Source organism: Camelus dromedarius, chromosome 23, assembly GCF_036321535.1.
Source record: "Camelus dromedarius isolate mCamDro1 chromosome 23, mCamDro1.pat, whole genome shotgun sequence".
Classification (NCBI taxonomy): domain Eukaryota; kingdom Metazoa; phylum Chordata; class Mammalia; order Artiodactyla; family Camelidae; genus Camelus; species Camelus dromedarius.
In genome coordinates, this window is record NC_087458.1 from 29,019,657 (window position 1) to 29,041,966 (window position 22,310).

General features: G+C 40.5%; 1 protein-coding gene across 1 annotated transcript in view; it reads right to left on the bottom strand.

Moving 5' to 3' along the window:
• LOC105104839 (ankyrin repeat domain-containing protein 26) overlaps window positions 1-9,049 on the bottom strand; it is a 48,080-nt gene extending 39,031 nt beyond the window's left edge. Inside the window, 7 exon segments of the mRNA XM_064478086.1 lie at window positions 907-968; window positions 1,378-1,504; window positions 2,782-2,969; window positions 3,058-3,118; window positions 5,747-5,816; window positions 6,835-6,987; window positions 8,545-9,049. Of these exon segments, the coding sequence (XP_064334156.1) occupies window positions 907-968; window positions 1,378-1,504; window positions 2,782-2,969; window positions 3,058-3,067 (387 nt within the window). The 5' untranslated portion in view covers window positions 3,068-3,118; window positions 5,747-5,816; window positions 6,835-6,987; window positions 8,545-9,049.
• Between the last annotated feature and the right edge of the window lie 13,261 nt (window positions 9,050-22,310).

Sequence of the window (22,310 nt, forward strand, 5' to 3'; positions counted from 1 at the left end):
CCTGAGAGGCAGGTATCAGTACCATGTTTTTTGAACGAGGTCACTGACATTCAAACAAGTCAGACAAGTTTTTCCAAGATCCCACAGTGGGTCAGAACCAGGATGCTACCATGTCTGCTGACTTCAAGTACAGTGCTGTGCCACTAGGCAGGAGCTGCCAAGATCCAAGAGTTCAGGCTCTTCTTACCTCTTTCCACGGCTATCACCTTGGAATAGGTAGGTCATCACTACCCTGTACTTAGCTGCCTGCAAGTTCGGTCACCATAAAGGTACTCAGTGCATGCTATTTTCCCTGCCCAAAATGGGCTGTCCTCATTAAAACATCACTAAACCAAACTGCTGGTATTTTAACCCCACATATTTATTACTATTCCCCATGCTTTTGCTTCTCCTGAAATGTTTGTTGCAGATCAACTTGAGAAACCAAATATAATAATACTTTAAAGTTGCAGGCACTGTCTTTTCAAGGTCAAATTGGTTAAACAAACAAAAACAATGGTTTTTTCTGGCTTTTTTTTTTTTAGTACAACCTGTTTCTCTCTGAATCTAAGAGTTTTACACATTCATTTATAACAAGGAAACAAACATCTGGTCACAGGCTGACCAAGAACATCTTTAGTTTTTAGAAAATGTAACTTCAGAACCCAAACCGATTCCCTGTGACTTCTAAGCCTTGGTTTTTGCACTACATACACCAGTTTCATTAGGTGAGTCTGGAAAATTAACAGAAGTGCATTCTGCAGTGGTATAACATGTAGCATGGAACGATTTTACTAAGTGTGGGTTAAAATGAGGAAACAATTTTGCTGGGCAAATGCAAAAGTGAGAAAGTGAAGTCAAAACATACCTCCATTTATGTTTCAACATCATGCAATGCTTATATTTGAAAATAATAAAAGACAGCACCTCAGAATTCCAGGGTGATTTGACATCTTCCTTTTCTTCTAATCCTAATGCTGATGCTGCGTCTACAAAATGCAGTCACAGGTACACTAATGAGAACACATACCACTGGGAAGTTTAAATATATATATATGTCTATCTCGATTCATGAATATGTCAATAAATTAAAGTGGCAGAAAAGAATTTCAGAGGGTTGAAGCATTTTCTGGAAGAAAACTTGGTTGTAGTTGGGATATTTATGAAGGAAGATGGCAAAAGAAAAACACTTAAGAAGAAATGGATATCATATTTGGATCTTCACACTTCAGATTTTTTACACTAGCTTTTTTTTTTTTAATGGAGGTACCGGGAATTGAACCCAGGACCTCGTGCACGCTAAGCATGCGATCTCCCACTGAGCTATACCCTCCCCCCTCCAACCACACTAGCTTGTAAGCAGAGAAGAAAATCCATAGATGCTCAATGACTTCCCACCTTTGTCACTTTTGTGTGCTCCATCAACAGAAATCAATGTGCTATGATCTGCTTGCTCCTTTGGAACACTGTTAATAGTCCGAGTGCCGTTCTCTTTTCCCCCAGTTTTTGGCTTTGTTGCTTCTTCCTATAAAAACAAAACAAGATGTAACAAAAACCCAACTTCAGAAAACATCATATTCCTACACTTGGTCATTCAATCAATCAGTCAGGAAGACAACATATATTTAATGTATCCATCAAATCATAGGCATTATCCTGGGAGAAGCTGGCAATATATATAAAAGACAGATTCTGCTCTATATTCTAGAAGAGGTAGAGACACATGAAAATGAATCAACACAGACAAGTATCATTCAACAGCTCTACACCTGCAGCGAACAGACACAGTAAGGGCACAAAGGAGAGAAGAGACTTGCTGCGTGTCAATAGCTCCAGGAATGCTGGGAAGACCAGACTGTGTCTTAAACGAGAGACCCAGTGCAAAGAGCAGACGTGAAGGGGAGTCTAAAAAGGGCAGCCTGAGCCAAAGGTCGAGGTGTGAAACAGCATGAGAAGTCACATGGAAAACTAGAACTCAGTTACTGGGGATGGAATGGAGAGACAAAATTTGCTAGATTAAATATAAGACAGCGCTTCATTAATTTAAACGTGAGGATTTCTAAAAAAAGAAATAACTTCAAGTTAAAACTAACTTCCATAGGGAACTATATTCAATATCTCATAAAAAACTATAATGGACAAGAAAAAGAATTAGATATATACACATATATGTATAACCAAATCACTTTACTGCACACCTGTAACTCGTACAATACTGTACGGCAACTACATTTGAATTAAAAAACAAACTTCTATAACCAAAAAGAAAAAAGGTGAGGATCAAGTTTTCTTTCCATTATTCATAAAATCAGCTAAATGTCCTTCAGAAGAGTCTGAGCTGTTTTTTCCATGAGCTGACTTTTCCTTCTCTTAATTTGAATTTGAGATAATTTCTATAATTTGTACTGTAGAGTTCCTGCTCTCACTTAACCCCACTATTTCTGCTATGTTTGTATAATAATCTCTCTCATTTTGACACTCATTTATCTTTATATTCGTCTTGTTCGTATTAGATGAATCCTTCCCCTTTGTACCCCTGCCCATCTTCATATTCATCCAGCTGTTCTTTCTAGTTGCTTTCTTATTCTTTCTTTTCTTAATGGCATATTTGAGAACTGTTTATTGCCACCAACCTTTACAAATCTCAGTCCTGCACATGTACCTCTCTTGTTATCACACTGTTTTCTATTGTGATCTTGAGGACTTCCATTTCTGTGTAGAATCCTTTTCATCCCCATGAGAATCAGGGGGACGGTAAGTGAAAAAGCACAGGAAGAAAAAGTTAAAAACAAAACAACTTACCTCTGTAACACCAAGAACTGCTGAAGACATGAGAGGTTCTGGTGCTGGGAAGGCAGGATGAGAAAAGTCTGGAACTTCGGTTGATGTTTGGGAAAAGGTTGTAACCACATCTTCATTTTTATTATCAGAATTATTGTCCTCAAAGAAGGTGCTACTTCCTGGTTTCAAAACACTATCTTTTGCCTCTGCTGTAGTGAAAACAAGGTATGGTAGATGAAATTATCTATAATTTCTCATCAGTGAAAACACAAAAAGGACAGTCTTCAAATAACTTACTGTTTCTCATGGGTTCTTGCCAGGCCTGAATTGGCTCTGTGAATCTTGGATGCCGGACTTTCTAGAGAAGAAAATAACAACTTTAAGAACAACAAGTATGAAATTGAGTAAAATAATTATAACATTCCCCATTCCTAGATGATCTAACACAAAAAGCACTGGCTTTGGAGTAATTCAGATATGGATTCAAGTCCTGGGTCTGTCATTTACCAACCTACATCTTCTCATGGGGTGAGGATTACGAGAGATGACCTCATGGGTCCCAAAATGTTACTTTCTTTACCCCTCATTGATTATTATACAAACACTATGGTATCCATTAGATGACTTTCTTGACCAAAATGATCTAGAACAAAAACTTATCCTTGATAGTTTAGAGTCCCATGAAAAAACTAACATTAAGAAAGTTAAAGTAATTGTTATATTTTGAAATGTGCTTGCATGATTTATATATGTATGAATGATCTCTCATGGGGGAAATATGAGAGTTTACATTTTAGCAGTATCTTATTTGGATGAGTTAGAACAGCAAGCAGTATAAGCTACTTCTATTCCATTCGCCAAAAAGCTAAAGACAAATGATTGCTCAAATTCAGCTACTTCTAAGAAAGAGGAATAAAAACAAAAGTAATTCTTAGGGGCAATGACTCTTGAGTGAAAGCCACACACACAGTAAACAGAAAGCTGTAACTAAATATGTTCACAGAGGCAGAGTGAGATGGACTGAAAGAACAGACACTGAAGTGTTTTCTGCAAAGAAATATTAGGTTTGGGGCAAATCATTAAAAAAAAAGTGGGGAGAAGGAGGAAAAGAAAAAATGAGACATGACTAGTCAAGTACAAACTTAAAGCAAGAAAAAAAGGAAAACATAAATATAACAGGGCATGTGGAGAAATATATACATTTCAGCATTTATATGTAATAGATCGGTGATGTATCAGTATTGTTAGGGGTATACTATGATCGAAAGCCTCTGTTTTACCTTTTTACTATATATATATAAAAACATATGTTATATATGCAAGCATATATATTGTTCTTCAGCAAACTTTATAAAAATATCAAAATACATGATATATAAAATATATATATAAAACAAAGGCCTTTACTCATAGTATATCCCCAATAATGCTGACTTGTGTTACTCTACAACTGTTTGTTTGTAACTACCACTATAATTAAGAGTTAAATCTTGTCACTCTAAGTCACTCAATTGAACATGGTCATCTCTCCCTACCTGAACGCTGCAAATTATTACTAGAGAGAGAGAAAAATTGATTTTATAAAGCTCCTAACACATCAACTTTCCACCTAGAGAAAGAACTGGTGGTCAGGATTCTAAGGAGAATATATAGCTTGAAAAGATATTTAATGGAACATGAGAGGGGGCAAAAAGGTTAAAAAGTTTTCATCTCAAATTCTAAGCTTACAATTGGTGGACACTGAAAAACGACTGTAACCTTTTCCTATTTCTCATATACTTATCTATTTCCTTGGCATTTATGACATACTTCCTCTCATAACAACTGAACTTTTACAGCCTAAAGGGAATACAAATTTAAGTCATATTTTTAAAATTCAAATAGATTTCATTATGACATAGTACACATATTATATTACCTGTACCATCGAATAGATTTCATTATGATAGAGTGTGCATGTTATATTACCTGCAGCATGATGCAGAATTCCATGTCTCTTCATGCATTCACATTCAAAAAATACTAAAATGCTTCTTACATTTAAGACATTATTCTAGGTGCTCCAGGAAATGCACAATTATGTTCCCTAATCTCTAGAGGTGTATGCTGATGCAGGGCCTATAAAATGAGTATGTAAATAACTATACCTTTACAAAGTATCTGAAACCTGAAATTTTAGAATGGGACACGAGGACTGGACATACTTTTTTAAACTATAATACAAAAGAATTCTGAAGTAGGTTTTATCATATGGTTGTTATTAAGAGTCTACTTTGGGAGCTGGCTGTTATTTTAGGGAAAACATGTATTCTTCAGTTAGATGCAGAGTTTTGAATATACTCTTAATGGGATAATTTAGAAAACACAGAGGAATCTCTTTATAATATGGATTTTGAGAAGCAGAACTTTAATTTCTAAATTTCTATAATTTCAACTATTATTTTAGTCTTAATGCAGAACCAGAGATAGAAATAAAGGGGGAAAAAACCTCTTTTCTCACAACTCTCTGATACCAAAATAAAAAGTGTCCAAGGGTGGAAAAAAGATACATGCTACATAGTTTTGGAACTGAAAGGCCCCAGGAAGAGGCCATGATTATCACAGTAAGTAGCTGTGTGCACTGAAGATGTCCCTGAGGCATGAGTATTATACAAGTGCCATCAGTGTGGTTTGAAAGTCAAAGAATCCTTCTCCTTGGCCAAGCTTCACACTTCCTCTATTGTGGGAAAACTTTTCACAGTACAGTTTTCCTGTCACTATATATTTTCTAGTCCATTTTGCTTCAGCCTCATCTTCAGCATTTACCAAAGTAAAAAAAAAAAAAAAAATTCAACCTGTCATATTTTTATAAAATGGTTTACTCTGCCCAAATTTCTAATACAAACATAAAACAATGATAGGCAGACCACCACTAAATTTTAAGAGTAAATACTACATAAAACTAAATTCAGAGCAGAAAAATTAATTTCACAAGAGAACACTTTACCTTGGGAGCAAGATCTAAGTCATCATCTGATGGAGACCGTGAATCATCAGTATCATGTTGGGGTGAATTACTTTGGAGGAAAAATACACATAAAAAATGAGTGAGTTCATTTCTTTAAACAAACAAAAGTCACAAAAGTCTATGCTGAGGGATAAGAAAGCAGATTTGGGAGCCAGGCTGCCTGATGGTTAAGTCACAGGTCAACTACTTGTTAACCATGGAATCATGGGTCAACTAGTCAACCTCCTTAAACTACGGTTGCCTAATTAACTAACAGTAAGCTGTAACAGCACAGCTACTCTGCAAAGCTGTTGTGGTGACTGTATGAGGTAACAAATGTCAAGTACACAACACAGTGTCTAACCCAGAGTAGGACACTCAACAAGCCTTGTTTATTTTCTCTGTGTTCCCTTAGTCAACATATTTTTAAAAATCCATAAAATCCTACCTGTCTTCAAACCTTGGCAAAAACTCAACCACTAAATCCGCTATTAAAGAAAAAAGTAAAATAGATTTTATCTCAGCAATAGAAAAATACAGAATATTAAAAGTATAAGACCAATGTTCTGTTAAAAAGCATTCCTTTGGGACCACAACTGGAGATTACACACTTGAGCGAATATTGAGTATACTCCTGGGAGGTAATTAATGCACTTCCCCTCCTTTATATTTATCAAAAAAAAAAAAAAGGTGTTTACCCAAATTTGGTATATCTTGAAGTGAACTGCTGTTTACAAGGACCAAAATCCCAGACTTTATGAGACTCACAAAAAAATGATAATCATTAGTAGAATCAGTATCATAAACTGACAACGTCGAACTTACATAGCATGGTATTTCTGGATGATACCCATGGGACAAACCCACCCTGCCATTTGGCTTTGTCAACCTCGTGTTATCTGAGCACAGTCATCCCTATTCGCTCACATATGGTCTAGGGCTGCTTTCACACTGCAATGGCAGGCATGAGTAGATGTAACAGACACCACATGGTCTAAAATATTGACTCTGGCCCTTTATAGAAAAAGCTTGTGCATCCCTGTTTTATGTCATAACCAGGAAACCCTAAGACTCAGATTGAATCTTACTCTTCTGCTCAACATTCTTCAGTGAATCCCTGCAGCTGCCATTGCTGGTTCCCAACTCGACAACCATTTCTTCTTCGTTGTCCCTGCCGAACAATTGCAACTTTTCTTGGGTATTTTCTGTTCCAGTATGCAAAGAAGGTAAACTCTCCTTAGCTGCAAAAAGAGAAATGATTATTCTAGTCATCACAGTAACTACATCTCCTTTCCCAGTGGCTGGTTTAGGAATGAGCATGTGATGTAATCCAGCCAATAAAATGTTAGGGTAAGTCTACCGTGAGCTTCTGTGTTTTCTTCCTAGTTAACAGAAAACATGTAGAGAAAAGCAGCCCTCCTCACCTGAGGATACTGTCATGTGAGAAAAAAACTTCTTTCCTCACCATGGACTTAAAGTATTTGGCACATATTAAATACCAATAAAAAATACATAAAGACAGTTACAAAGTCCTCATGGGCTCTGGGACACAGTAAGCACAGAATAAAGTAAAGCAAATCATAAAAATGGTGATGACAGTAACAAGCTCCTGGAGGCCAGGAACTGTGCTTTTGACCTGTTTGCATGCTGTAACATCAGAGTGGTGCTTAGTACCTAAAAGACACTTGATAGCCATCTGTTAAGTGGATGAATTAACTGATAAGAATGTTTTCTTTGAAAGTCCTGTTTTAAAAAAACAGACATTAACCAGGAACAACTCTGTTGTGTTATGAGCACCTTGAAGACCAAAACTCTATCTATTCCATCTTTGTATTTCCTACAACAGTTCTTTGCTTGATCAAGGTCTACCAAGTTAAAGGTGCCCTCATACAGTTCAGACTGAACAGCACGCGAGGGGTCACACCTAGGCAACAGTCTTTTTTTTTTTATTTATGTGAAGCACTTCTGTGCTTTTATTACAATTTGTTAAGTCCTGAGTTGTGCTATTTGAGTCATTATTATGACAATCCTTTAATGGCAAGAGAAAATCTTGTTCTAACAAAATTATAGTTTCATGACAAGTATCCCAAAAAAGAGAAGAATACATCTGACTCTCATGAAGGCAACATGTCGCATTCTGTTTGCACTTCTGAGGAATGCAATGGGTGAGAGTAAGACCTTGTTGGTGTAATGATGTGAAAAGTAACCAGTGCTTCTCAACAAGGCACTGCTTTCCTGACTTCTGCACTATCACTAGGTATCTTTAAAAAACAACCTCTTATTAGTATGCCGCACACTGGCCCAGCTATGCAGTTCTAATTGTTGGCCATTTGTTTATAGCACCAGGAAGGTATTGCCGAGCTCCCAGTTTTAAAGACAATCACTTTTTAGTGAGGCTAATCACTATGCAATAACTAGCATTCATTTACCCAATGTGATCCATTTGCTGTAAAAATTAAAGATCCAGTTCTGTAACAAGGCCAACTTATTATGTTAGGGGAAATGTACAACAAAGTTAAAAACCTGTTTTTCTTATTTACACAAAGATATAATATGGGATTTCAGGGGCCATGATTAAATAAATGAATTTCTTTTCAGACAATATTGTCTCAGATTTTAAATTACCTACAATTAACTTCTTAAATAATTCTGGATACTAGACCATTAAGAAAAAATTAATTAAAAAAATTAAAACATACATGAAATTTACAGACTGGCTTTTTTCACTGCACTTTCATTATCAAAATTTCCTCAATCTTACTTTATCTATGGTGGGCCCAACAAGAGTAACTTATTACCAGAACTCTGTCCTAGGTCGCTATTTTGAGGGGGAGTATTTGGTATCTTTCCGTCTCTGTAGTCGACAATCAGTTGGTAAAGGCTATGTATAAAAACAGTGATAAATAAATATTACTACTTGAATACTAATATGAAAAACAATTACCAAATATATTAAGTTCTTAGATTATTTCAGACAATATCAGAGGTAATATCAAAACTTCCATTGTCCCATATACTTCAAATTTGTACAATCTACAAACTTTAAAATTTAGCATGTACAATTAAAAAAGAAAAAAAAGTAAGGTGAAGTAGTCATGAACTGAGGGCAGTACAGCTCAGCAAGTTAACTAGAGCGAGCCTGACATATGGAAAGTGTCTCGAACTCAGAAGTCCCAGCTCTATAAACAACAGCTACTTGTTCCTGGAAAAGTTGCTTCTCTTCAGCTCAAAGTCTTCCTTTATAAAACTGGGATCTTACTGTCTTGTTAGGCAGTTAGTAATACTCATAAGAGTATTACGAAGATTTAATGAGATAATGTATCCCCCAGATGCTCGGAGAAGTAGTGGAAGAACAGAGTAATTTGTTCTTGAACTTTAATGCTGGAACTATTTGAGAATCCCAAATAAAACCCAATGTGTGTTTTCTTTCCTAGGTGTAACATTTAATGTGGCAGTTTTCATAAAATGTTACAAATTACGGTGATTAGCTGTTCTTCGTGGTTTATAATTCAGGGCACCTCAGCTACTATGTAATTAGTAGGTACATTTATTTGTAAATATATGACCTCATACAAGCATATGTATGAGAACTAAACAAGCTGTCACGCTGAAGTTTACGTGTCGATCACCACGAAGGCCGCGGAAACTGGATCAGCACAGGCATCCCGGGAGCAGAGGTCAATCATGACCCGACTGCAGGACCAGTTTCTTTTTCCTTTTCTTCTTTTAAAATTTTATTAAAGGTCTTTAGAGAGTAACATCCAGACCCCAGGCCCAGCTGCCGAGGAGATCCTGTTAAAACCAGTTTTAGTACCAACACTGCAGCAACAGAATCAGGGGAAACAAGAGAAAGATTAGCATGCCCTCGCCCTGCCCCAATGCCTTGTGGGCGAGGACTGTCACTGTGGTCTTAGGGAATCCCTTAGGTTCTTGGAAAATTCAAGAGAAAAATTATAGAAGAAAGTCCCCAAAGGAAAATACAGGATTTTCTGTTCTACTACACATTTCAAGACCCAAATAACTAGTTAGAAAAATCAGGTATGTGACATTATTTGTACCCCATGCATAGGGGTTACACTGGAATGAAATGGAGAACAGAAGGACCCTAAGGATAAACATCTTACAAACCCTGAGATAAAGAACCCTGTGCCCACTGCTCCATCTCACTAGTCTGGCCTTTTGCTGGTTTCCAGCTGATGATGTGGAGGGTCTCACTGCCATCCCCAAAGTGCCTGCTCCCAACTAGGAACTCTCACCTGTCACATAACAAGTAACAGTTAGGTCATTTCCAACCTCAGTTTAGAGATAATTGGCATTTTAATGGAAACACTTACTGTTTAAAACCGTTAAAATGAGCATATTGTTCAGGAGACCATCCCTGTAAATCTCGAGAACAGGCATTAACATGTTTCTCAAGAAGCAGCTTGACTATGTCCGGTGAGTCATGATATACAGCAAGCATGAGCGCTGATCTAAAATAAAAGAGACAACTTCACCCTTAGGAACTTAGTCAGCTTGACTTAAACAGTTAATTTGATCTATTTTACCAAGTTAATATCCTGCCCACCCCTGGAGAACTGACCATTTACATGCTCGAGTGCTCATCTTTGCAAATTACCTCTAAGACCAAAATGGAGGGACAAAAAAGAAGCCTCCTGTCCTACTTGGGTAGCACATAGTAGAAGTTGCTAATTTAAAGTCCTCTGATGGAGAAGAAAGGATGCTGAAGTCACTTATCTGAAGTAGGTAAAGATTTAAATAAAGGATTCCCCATTTCTTTCCTTGTCTGAAATACAATACTTTAAAATCAGCTAGAGGTCAGGTAAGGAGAAGTTGTTTGCAGGCTGAAAACAGTAATATGAATAAAAAAGGCAATAAAAATAGTCACGGCTGCAGTTAATCACGCTGAGAAGCATGTGCCCGGCACTAACCTGAACAGTCTATGTATGGTCTTTCTTAGGCACAACCCCCCTTGAAGGATGTACTACGACCCTCCTTTACGTGTCAGGAAACATACTGGTTGGTGATAAGTCATGCCCCCCAGGTAACACACCTGGTCAGCAGGAGAGCTGGGAATTCAACCTTGTCTGACTCTAAAGCCCAGCTCTTTCCTATCATCCACCTATGAGTTGTCTTCTTTAAAGGGAATGTTTATTCAATAATTAAAGCTATTTTTCTTCCTTCTACCATTATCAATTAAAAATAAAAACATCAAAATGTACTAGAAATGAAAAAGGATAAAAACTGATGAGCCCACAGTATCTGGTCATAGTTACTCTTAGTGATACTCACTTAGTGATAACCTAATAACATCAGTATCCTTCAAAGAAAGTAATTTAAAGCAGAGTCATCCAAAAGACAAAACAAACTCTTCTTTGTTTAATATGCATCTTTTAAGAAAAAAAAATATATATATACCAAGAAGAGGTTAAAACAAATTATAAAAGAATGAAGAAATTCAACACTGTCTCATAAGGTTAATTAAAATTAGAGTCCATACTAATAAAACTAAAATGAAATCCCTGAACTATTGTAAGATCGTATGACCAAAAAAAAAAAAAAAAAAAAAAAAAAAAAAAAAAAAAAAAAATCAGGTTGCAAATGACAGCAGTCACTACCATAAAGGAAGATGAATCCTGCTGCATACCGTTCTTTGTGACACCAGGCAGAATAATTGCTTTTCTACCTAACTGATGATGGGTTGATTCTAAGTTAATCCTCTTCTTATTAAATTAATCTTTCTGATTGGCTGTTACTACTTTAGAACTTTAAGATTTAAAATAAAAGAGAGAGAGAGAGAACACACTATTGTACCTTTGCAGCTTGTCAACTGCATGTACATTTGCCCCATTCTCTATCAAAATTTTGACCATTTCTTCTTTGTTCTCCCTGATGGCAAGTAAAAGTGGTGTGAAGTTATACTGTAAAATAGTAAAAACAGTTGACAATGTGTAAAATTACATATAAATTTCAAAACTTAGTTTAAAAACTTAAGTCTCTGAACTTAAACATACACTATAAAGTAAATAAAAAGTAGCCCCTTCCTCCTTCCCCTCTGTGCTCCTTCTCTTTAAAAGGTTCCTCCTTGACCTCCTCAAAAGTTTCCCTGTGAAGTCATTCTCTGAAACTCACTTCAGACATTTGCTGGTTCCAAGAACCTTCACTTCTATCGCAGTGTGTATCAGGCATTCTCTAGTTACCTTACTGCTCAACTACTACTCCCGACACTCTAAACACTGCTTCAGAGAGAACCATTCAGCTACTGAATCAACTACATTTCTAAGGAGCCACACTAAGGAGAAAGATACCATACTGTCTGCAGCATGCATAACCTATCCAATTACAACTATGACTAATCTCATAAAGCTTGCAGACATTCCAATGGGAATATGACTACTTGCATGTAAAGAAAAAGTTTTTCTAAAACCAACTTATAAATTCTAATTTGAAAAATTCCATCCCACTGTTAAGGGATTATTATAAAATATGAAGTAGACTATAAGTTAATATAGACTGTCTTTAAAATCTTGAAATATATACCAAAATATACCACAGGAATTGTAAATTCAAATGCTTACAGAGGCAACATAGGTGGCCCGAGTAAGTGAAGGTCACAAGTGAGGACAGCAAACTGGAGAACACACCCCCCACCGAGAAGGGGCCACCTCTGCAGAGCAGACCGCATAGGCCTGGGCTCAAGGGGGACCAGATATGATTCTTTAGGAGAAGTTCTGAAGTGTAGATTTCTGCACAAGTCTCCTAAATTTTAAATGTTGACTCAATGTGTGGAGACAAACTGAACACATCCAGGGCCATGTTTAGTCTATAGCCCACTTGTGTTTTTATGTTTGCTGTGTTTCCAAACAGTTGGGTATAAATCAAGTATTTGTATGTAAAACCTTGCCTTTCTTTAGAATCGTAAGTCTTACACACAAAAACACTGGGCCCCAACATGTAATAAAAATTGTGATTAAGACTCATAATACCCACTTCAAGAATTTTTCCAATGCCTACTAAAACTACAATCTACCTGTATCTAATTCTCCCCAATTGTCAATCAAATGGATAATTAGTTCATAAGATGGCTGAAACTAAATTATTAAAACAATTCCAATTTGTTACTAATGTCATTAGTCTTGATGATTAAAACTGCCATCTTGCATGGTATACTTATATATAATGGAATACAACTCAGCCATAAAAAAGAATGAAATAATGCCATTTGCAGCAACATGGAAGGACCTAGAGATTACCATACTGAGTGAGGTAAGTCAGAAAGTGAAAGAGAAATCCCATAGGATATCACTTAATATGTGGATTCTAAAATACGATACAAATGAACTTATTTACAAAACAGAGATAGACTCACAGACATAGAAAACAAACTGATGGTTACCAAAGGGGAAAGGGGGTGGGAGAGGAATAAATTAGCAGTTTTGGACTAGCAGATACAAATTACTGTATATAAAATAAATGAACAACAAGGTCCTACTCTATATACTACAGGGAACTATACTCAATATAACTGAATAAGAATATATATATAACTGAGTCACTTTGCTGTACACCAGAAACTATCACAACACTGTAAATCAATTAGACTTTAATTTAAAAAAAAGTCATCTTGATTATGCTAGGGCTCAGTGAATCTAACAGATATATTGCAAGAGTCCATCACACAGCTTTAACCAAAAGAAGGCTCATGATTTCCTATTATTGCAATCAGAAAAACCCTGTTGACCTAATGACCTGGATGGGAACAAAAGGTGCAAAATCTTTAAAGGATCCGACTCTACTTATTGAATCACTCACCACAAGCAAGTTTCTAAGACTGTCTGAGTGCCACTGAATGATCAGTGGTTAGAAAGGAAAAGGAGCTATTCTTCAAGGCAATAGATACTGCCAGTAATATTGCCAATAAACTCCTCAATCACAGAGGAAGAGACAGATAAAAGTCAGGCTAACATGGCTGGAAAGGAGAGCACTGAAAGCATCAGCATCTATCAAACTCCTGCTCTTCCAGAGATGTCTTATTTTTGAGATCTGTGAACTTACATGTATTACACGTACCCATTCAATAGTCCTTAACCAAGGGTTGTATCAGAATCTCAGGGAAGTATTTCTAAATACCTGTGTCTAGACCTGAGTACATTTATTCAATCAAAATCTTCAAGGGAGAACCAGGAGAAAAAGCAGGAGGACCAGCTTCGCCATCACTTGCTCCCCACCTACAGCCACAGCCCCGCAGGGGAGCTACACCCGGCTGAGTGTGGAAGACCCCAAGGTGAAGGTGTACGTGGAGGGCCATGTGGCCACCAGCACAAGTGAATGCCCCTGCTGGCTGTCAAACATGACCTGACCTCACTTGCCCAGATTCTAGAACCTGGGATCCTGGGGGGCTCAGGGCCTATGGCTTGCTGCCTCCCTTGCCCAGGTGCAGTCACCCAGCTTCCCCTGCTGGGTACTGGGTTCCTTCCTCCTCCCACCCATCCCCAGGCAGGCAGCCAGCCCTTGCCATCACTTCACTCCACAAGCCTTCATCTTCTGTAGGCTCTGAGCCTACCACCCACTCCCAGGCACTTCCTAATGGGAAGTTGTTCCTTCTGGGGTACAAGTGTGGCTGGGAGACAGAGCTCTGCCCTTTCTGTGGGCACTACCTCTAGCCCCTGGCCTTGGCTTTGGAGTTGTTTCCATGATAACAGGGCCTGATGTATTCAGTATACATATTACTATAAATAAAACACCTGTAGCTAGAAAAGACCCTGTATTTCAAATATCTTGTAAATAAAGTCAGTTGAGCTATACCTTGTCTGTCACCTCAATATTTGCATTATAGTGGAGCAGCTTTGTTGCAACTGACATATCTCCAGCCAAGATGGTGTAATGGAGAGCAGTGTTTTGACAGTTGTGCTCAAGATTTGGGTCAGCACCGTGTTCCAGCAGGACAGTGACACATACTTCTTTCTAGCATTGTACAGCCTGTTGGTATCATGCCAAGAAACAGACTGTAAGTGCCAGGCATTCCAAGTTAACATTCCTCAAGTTTCAGCAGTTCGTTATATTTAAAACAGATAAATTCATTTTCATTCTAAGGAATAAATCAATCAGTCTCACATGGACATGGTTGGCTGCTACATACCTTGATGAGAGCTGTCTTGCCTTCCTTGTCACGAGCATTCAGATCACAATGCCACTCTGTAAGGAGAGCCACCACTGCTGACTGGCCGGTGGTGCAGGCTAAGTGTAGGGCAGTCCTGCGAACATGAGAGGACTTTTTAGGAAATTAGAGCGTACTAGTTCAAAGGTATAGTTACTCGTGTAATTGTAAACATTCAACAGCCTGCTATTCCTACCCCTTTAAAACTAACATTTAGTCTTCTTATCTTAGTTCTTTCTATGGGGAAAGAACAGTATTTATTAGCTCTTATTACTCATCACATTAATGGAAGAGCTACCTGTTTGAATAGAAAGGGGATGCCGTTGAGATTCAGCTCACCTTGTGTCTAACTTCTACTTTGACACTGTCCCTTATTAGCTCTCACTTAGCCTGTCTGTGCCCCAATTTCCTCATCAACAAAATGGGCATGAAGTAGTAGTTATCTTACAGGACGCTGCTGTGATGCTTAAATGAAAAGCTATGCAAAGTGTCTGGCAGTTCCTTGCACAAAATAACAGCTTAATAATTGTTAGATAATGTTATAATTGTTACCGTTACTATTTTACAAAAACATTTCAATTAAATAAAATGATAGTGTATCTACTTTGCTGCTGCAAGGATGAGAGAGAACACTGTACTTCAATGATTCTAACATGTTCATTTTCTCACTCTTCAACATCTCTGACATGGGGAGGCAATTTAAAATTCATGTCTTAAAACCATAATTGGCAGCTCCTCCCAGGCGGCCCCCCCTCGCCCCACCCCGCCCCTGTTACCTGTTCTTCCTGTCTCTCCTGTCTATGACATTTTCCTTACATATCAGCAACACCTCCACTGTGTCCAGATCGCCAAAATATGCGGCTTTGTGGAACTTGTTTAGTTCGAGCTTACGGACGGGATACCCAGGCATGGGGTTCTCATGATTCCTGCGCTCTCTCTGATGGGTGCTGAAGCCCACCCAGCTCACGAACTTAGCGAGTCTCTTCTTCATCTGGCTTATCACCTTCTGACACTGCTCACTTCCCCCCTGGCCTCTTAAAGCCTCCCGATCTCAGCGCTGGCGCTACAGAAGAGCCACAGAGGTCTCGCTGCCAAACCTTGGCTGCGAAGCTCAGCGGCTTGGAATGTTTTGTCTGGAACAGTCGTAGCCTAGCAACAGCACTGACCCTCAACTGTCCCTCAACTGTCCCTCCAGAGCCAGTGTCCCTGTGAGTGCGCACAGAGGCCTGGAGGCCCAGTGTGCCCGGTGTGCACGTGGGAGCCTAAGGCATTTCAAATCTCTGCAATTGCTTGTGGGCCATTTTGATTCCTTTCAAATGTTGGTGCTAGGTGGCTGAGTGTTTTGGGACATTTCCAGAAGTTAGGCTTGCCCCTGAGGAAGTCATGTTTGTATGCGACTGTGGTTAGAGTGGAGTGGAACCACAGGATGCTGAAGGCCTAGTCCCCCAGAGAGCTCCCCACCAAAAATTTCTACATCTCCTTATCCCTCAGTTTATTCTTTTCCCCATCCCTCTGGGCCCCAGCCAGTCTCCAGGGAATTTAGCAGATGCAAACAGCAGAAAGCTGTTTTCATGGTTTCAGAGATTGTGGCAATATGTATCATTAAGTACAAACTTGAGAAACCAATACACGCTCTCCAGATGAAATGAAAACGTGTTTCCGCACGTCTGCTGACCCTACTCTGTGGCTCAGCCTTATGTTTACACACTTTCTTCACTTTATGTTTTGCTTTTATTTCCACCAATTAAATCTTCAATCAATCCAAGAGTTATGTGGGAGCATGATATAACATTTGAGAACTTTTTAACCACGTAACTATGAAAACACCACATCAGTTACTCTGCAAGGCCATGCTGCTGGCTGACCACTTGCAGGAGGGGTGGAAGGCAGGGCAGGCCTCTTCTTCCTGCCAAACTCCATCCTTCCTCCCTTAGCTGGCTAATTATGGTTTCTGGCCCTGCCAAGATCAAAACTGCAGGGGGCGGTAGAGTTCCTAAGTGGCTGACACTCCTGGGAGCTGGTCTTGAGTGGACTGGACCTGGCAAGTGTTTTGAAGCTGACTCTCTCAGGGGCATTTCTGGGCCCCCACCTGCCCTCACCTGCAACTCCCCTGACCTAAGGGAATGTGGTGTTACTAACTTCCCCATTTAATCTATCTTTCCTATTAGCATACACTGTTATTGCCCTCATCTTATAAAAAAAGATGCGTTCACCCTCCAGCTGCGGCCCCATTTCTCTGCTCTCCAGCACACACTCCTCCTGTCTCTGCAAAGGAGCTGTTCCCTTTCGCTTCCTCTGATTCCTCTCATTTTCCATCCAAGTGTGTCCACTCACTGCAAATGCTCACGACAGGGTCACCCACCACCCACCAGGTGCTGACTCCACGGGGAGCTCTGTCCTCTCCTTGCACGGCCTGGCAGCCACACTTCCCACCGCTGCTCTCCCCGACTTCCTCAAGTCCTTTCTTCATGGGGCTTCCTGGGTCTCAGACTGCTCTGGTTTCCTCCCATGGCCCTGGCCAGTCTTCTCAGACCCAGCCCCTGAGTGCTGGCACACAGCACCCGAGGCTGTCTTCTGGCCTCTACTATTTTCTGCTGCCACCCACATCAGCCTTAGGGCTTTATGTATTATCTACAAGTCAGTAACTTCCAAACTGCTATTTCCAATCCAGACCTCCCTCCTGTATTCCAGACTCAAATACCCATTGCCTCTCAACGTCATCTCTTGGAAGTTTAATTGGACTTCTCCTGGGCCGGCCCTCCCCTGGGCCTGCCCTTTCCTGATCGTACCCTTCCCTGGACCTGCCCTCTTTTGGTCCAGCCCTCTCCTAGGCCTGCCATGACCTGGGTCTGACCTTACCTGGACATGCTCTCACTTGGGCTTGACCTCTCCTGTTCCTGCTCTCACCTGTCTTGCCCTCTCCTCTGCCTGCCTTCTCTTGGGCCTGCCTTCTAGTCCTGCCCTCTCAGCCTGCCCTCACCTGGTCCTGCCCTCTCCTGGACCTACCCTCACTTGGACCAGCCTTCTCTTGGGCCTGCCCCCACCTGTGCTTAGCCTCTCCTGTTCCTGCCCTCTCCTGGGCCTGTACTCTCCTGCACCTGCCCTCTCCTGGGGCTACACTCTCCTAGGCATACCCTCACCAGGGCCTCCCTGTTCTTTGTCTGCCCTCCCCTGGGCCTGCTGTCTCCTGGTCCTGCCAGCTTCTGGACCTTCCCTCACCTGGGCCAGCCCTCTGCTGGGCCTGACCTCTACTGGACCTGCCCTCTCCTGGCCTGCCCACATCTGGGCCTGCACGCTGTTGGGGCTGCCCTCTGCTGGGCCTGCCCTCTCCTGGGCCAGCCCTCTCCTGGGCCTGCACTCACCTGGTCCTGCCTTCTCCTGGTCTTGTCCTCTCTCCTGGGGAAGTATGCCAGAAAGAGAAAGAAAAATACCATGTGAGATCACTCATATGTGGAATCTTAAAAAAAAAAACCAAAATATAAATACAAAACAGTAAGACTCAGACATAGAATACAAACTTGTGGTTGCCAAGGGGGTGGGGGGTAGGAAAGGACAGATTGGGAGTTCGAAATTTGTAGATACTGACAGGCATATGTAGAATAGATAAACAAGATTATACTGTATAGCACAGGGAAATACATACAATGTCTTATGGTAGCTCACAAGAAAAGAGAATGTGACAATGAATATATGTATGTTCATGTGTAAGTGAAAAATCGTGCTCTACACTGGAAATTGACACAACATTGTAAACTGACTATAAGTCAATAAAAAAAATGTTAAAAAAAGTGCTCCATTCAGAGCTATGGTTACATGCTGATCTTTTAGGGACAGAGACTAGGTTGAAACCTAAATGTACAGACTGGGAGAGAAAGGGGTTTCAACTACTCTGACCACTTCCTGTTGAATGAAAAAGAGGCCAAGCCCTCCCATTTCAAAAGTGCCCAGTTGGTGAGAAGACCCACTGCAGGGCAGGAGAAGGGAAGGAACCTCCTTAACAAAGGCCCCAGATGAGAAAACGGCCCAGTGACACTCAGTCAGCCCAGAGGGCCTTCAGCCTGAATGTGAACGTGGGGAACCCGGGCAGAAGTAGGCGTGAGCCCTTCCCTCACCTGCGCAAGGTGGAGGCAGCTTTCAGCAACCCCCCTCACCACCCACCTGTCCAGCCTTCCCCACTGAGTCACAAGAGAACTGGGTCGAAAGGATTTCAGCCTCATGTGTTTGGCCCTGGGATTCCCCTTCCATCTGAGTGGTGGGCAATGATGTCCCCAGAATAGGGTGTGTCTGGAATCAGCTGCTCCAAGTGCCCCGTGTGGGTGTTTCCTGGCACCACAATCTAGAGGGGAGGACCTGACAAATTCTGTCTGACGACCACCCAAATGCTTACCGAGTCTTTCATTAGTCAGTATTATAATGTTTATAGTAAAGGGCTGAGCCCAGACACAGCAGAAGCCAACCTCTGTGCTACCTCGTGAGATCTGCCCAGGCCACAGCACTGGATGTAATTTACTCTCATAAATTCCCTCTCCATTCAATTTGAGCTCACACTTGACCCTTAGCAACTTCAACAACCTCCCATTTAGGTTCCTGGGGAAGGTTCTCACATACAACATCCAGGGCTTATGATAGTGACCCCAAAGCATCCCAAATGTTAAGAGACATGTACACCTAAGATACACTTCTCGGGGAGAGATCTCTCTATTAAAACAGCTACTCCAGGCAGTGGATAAGAGCAGTGGTGTCTGAACACATCCTGCCACACACAGGATGCAAGTCAACATTTGGACAGGCTCAAGTTGTGTTTATCTTTGTTCATGGTCCCTGCTTCTTTTTGTAAAGCCTTGTAAGTTTACTTGCCCACTGGTGTTCTGATACTCTTCCTACTCAAACTAGTAATTTCTGCTGTATGTATTTTTAATCTACTTAGAAAATGGAATAGTACTAAGATAGATTGACAATCTGTTAAGAGCCAATGAAGGCAAACTTTCAAGAAGGTTCCTAACAAAGATGTGTCTGTTACAATGAAAGCCCATATTGACAGGGTCTGTGAATGATTTGCATTTACTACTGGGGTTTTTTAACTCATATATAGCTAATTTGCATTTTCCCCAAATTCATTTTTGCTTACTAACCCTACAGTTGATACCCTTATGATTTAATTCATCAAAAGCAATCACTTAAGCATTGCACGTGGGCATGTTTGTGGCCTGCATTCCTACAGGCTGCCAAGCATGACACAAACATGAGGCTAAGTTCATCAGGAAATGAGTGTGCACGTGGCCCACGGCCACACCAACTCATCTACTGCCCTATGCCAGCAACCACAGCAGGAGGAGCCATAAAATCTATGAAATTCTCCCAGCTCTGAGCCGACAACAGTACTTACAGGTGCTGGGGGCCTCGTGCCAGCCAGGGGAGCGCACACACGTAGTGCTGCTGCACCAGCCAGGGGCGGGGTCCAGCCAACACCCCCGCTGTTCGGCAGATTGTACACTTGGACATTTCTGGCCAGTCTTCTCACCACTGAGAAAAGAAAAGGCAACACATATTTCTTATGCCTATTTACACATGGCAAACTATCACTTACCCCAAACTTCTGATCTGTAGTAGGAGAAATACTGACTTCCTCAAACTTTGAATTATCTACACACAAAAGCAGATGAAAACTCTCCAAATCCACATTTAGCCAAACTCAGCTAACTAGGGCCTTGGTCTCTATGGAAGCTAAGTTGTTGTCAATAAAAACAAGGGAGTAAAAGTAGTAATACTGGGTTGGCCACAAAAGGACAAGGGACAAGGGGCAAGAGCGAGAAACTGGAAAAGCAGCTTCAGTTTTCCAGCACAGGTCATGGAGAGAGAGACAAGAGGATTCTATCATCTCTGCCTCTAAATGAGAGCTGACAACACGGGGGACGCCCATCTAATCCGGGCAGCTAGATTAGCTGGTTTCAATCATTCATTTCTTCTCATTCAACAGACACTGAATGTCTTCTGTGATTCAAAGAAAAGGCAAACATAGGGAGAAATCAAAGATACACTCAGGTCTCAATTAACTGCCCCAATAGGGACTTAGAAAAACATGCAAATTAAATCCATGTGTTATCTCCAAACTCCACTTTAGCAATAACATCATTTTTCTAGACCACTAATCTTTTGCCAAAAGAAGTCATCCATACTTGCTTTCTTTGAGCCATCAGCACGTATATTTTTAAGCCAAAAAAATATTTAAAGGTATGCACCAAAGCCTTTAAACAATACTACAAAGAATTGTAACACCACTATAAACTGGTTTCTCAACATGTTAATAGCAAATGAAAGCAGAGATTTTCAATGCCAAAAAGCACTTCATCAGCAGAGAAATGTGCTATCAAGTAACGCGACCAGCAGATTTCAACAACTGACACTGAAAGCCAGTGACAAAACACTGCTTTGTACAAATTTTCTGAGCACAAAGCAAAGCTCATGAACTTTTGTCAGTGACAGAGAATACTGATAACTGTAAACACATTTAGAAATCCTGAAGTTATCACTTCAGAAGAATGTAATTTTTATTTCATACACTAAAATATTAACAATTGGTGGGGGTTGGAAGGTAAACTATGTCTAATTGTTACATTTTTATTCCATCATTATGTATTTCCCAAACTTTCTTTCTACTTTAAACTTTACGCTAAACTAAAAAGCAAAATGCATCATGAAAACACTAAGTTTGTCTGCCTTCTTACTTCCATGTCCTTCCAGTGTCTGGTGTACACCCTCCATCGCCCTCAGGATAAAGGGGAACCACTGTAACGGTGTCTGGGGCACCTGGCTGCAGATTCCTAAGAACAGTATCATTGGTATTCCCAGGAATTGACACCTAAAGATTTTAATAAACTGTAAAGCACTTGATTTGAAAACCTTGTACAAGAAATAATACTTTGAACAACCAAATACTCAAAATACTAACTGAAGACCAAGTCAAGAAGCAGGTTCTGTACTATTGGGACCTAAGGATGTGCCCCCATACAAACTGTTCTAAGAGTTGATGAAGGCCTCTCTGCACATGGCCAGCTCCTTCTTGAAAAGCCCCTGTAATGATTTGATCCCTCAGCCCCAGTCCCCCAAAAGCCCCTATCACCCAGGAACTGAGGCCCCAACTGACTACCCTCCGTCAAGTTCTACAGAAGGAACATGAACTCCTTCAGCGCTACGGTACACTAGTTAACTCTTGATCTCCACTTTGCAATCTACAGCTGAAACTAACACACACTTTTCCCTACAGGAAATAGTGACCAGTTCCTCCAGACCACCTGCTGTGGGTGCATAGAAGAGCTTGTACTGGCGAGGACTTCGCTCTGTATGCTCCCAGCGAACATTCAAAGTGCTGGTGGAAGGGTCATACACCAAGGTTCCTCACGGTATTCA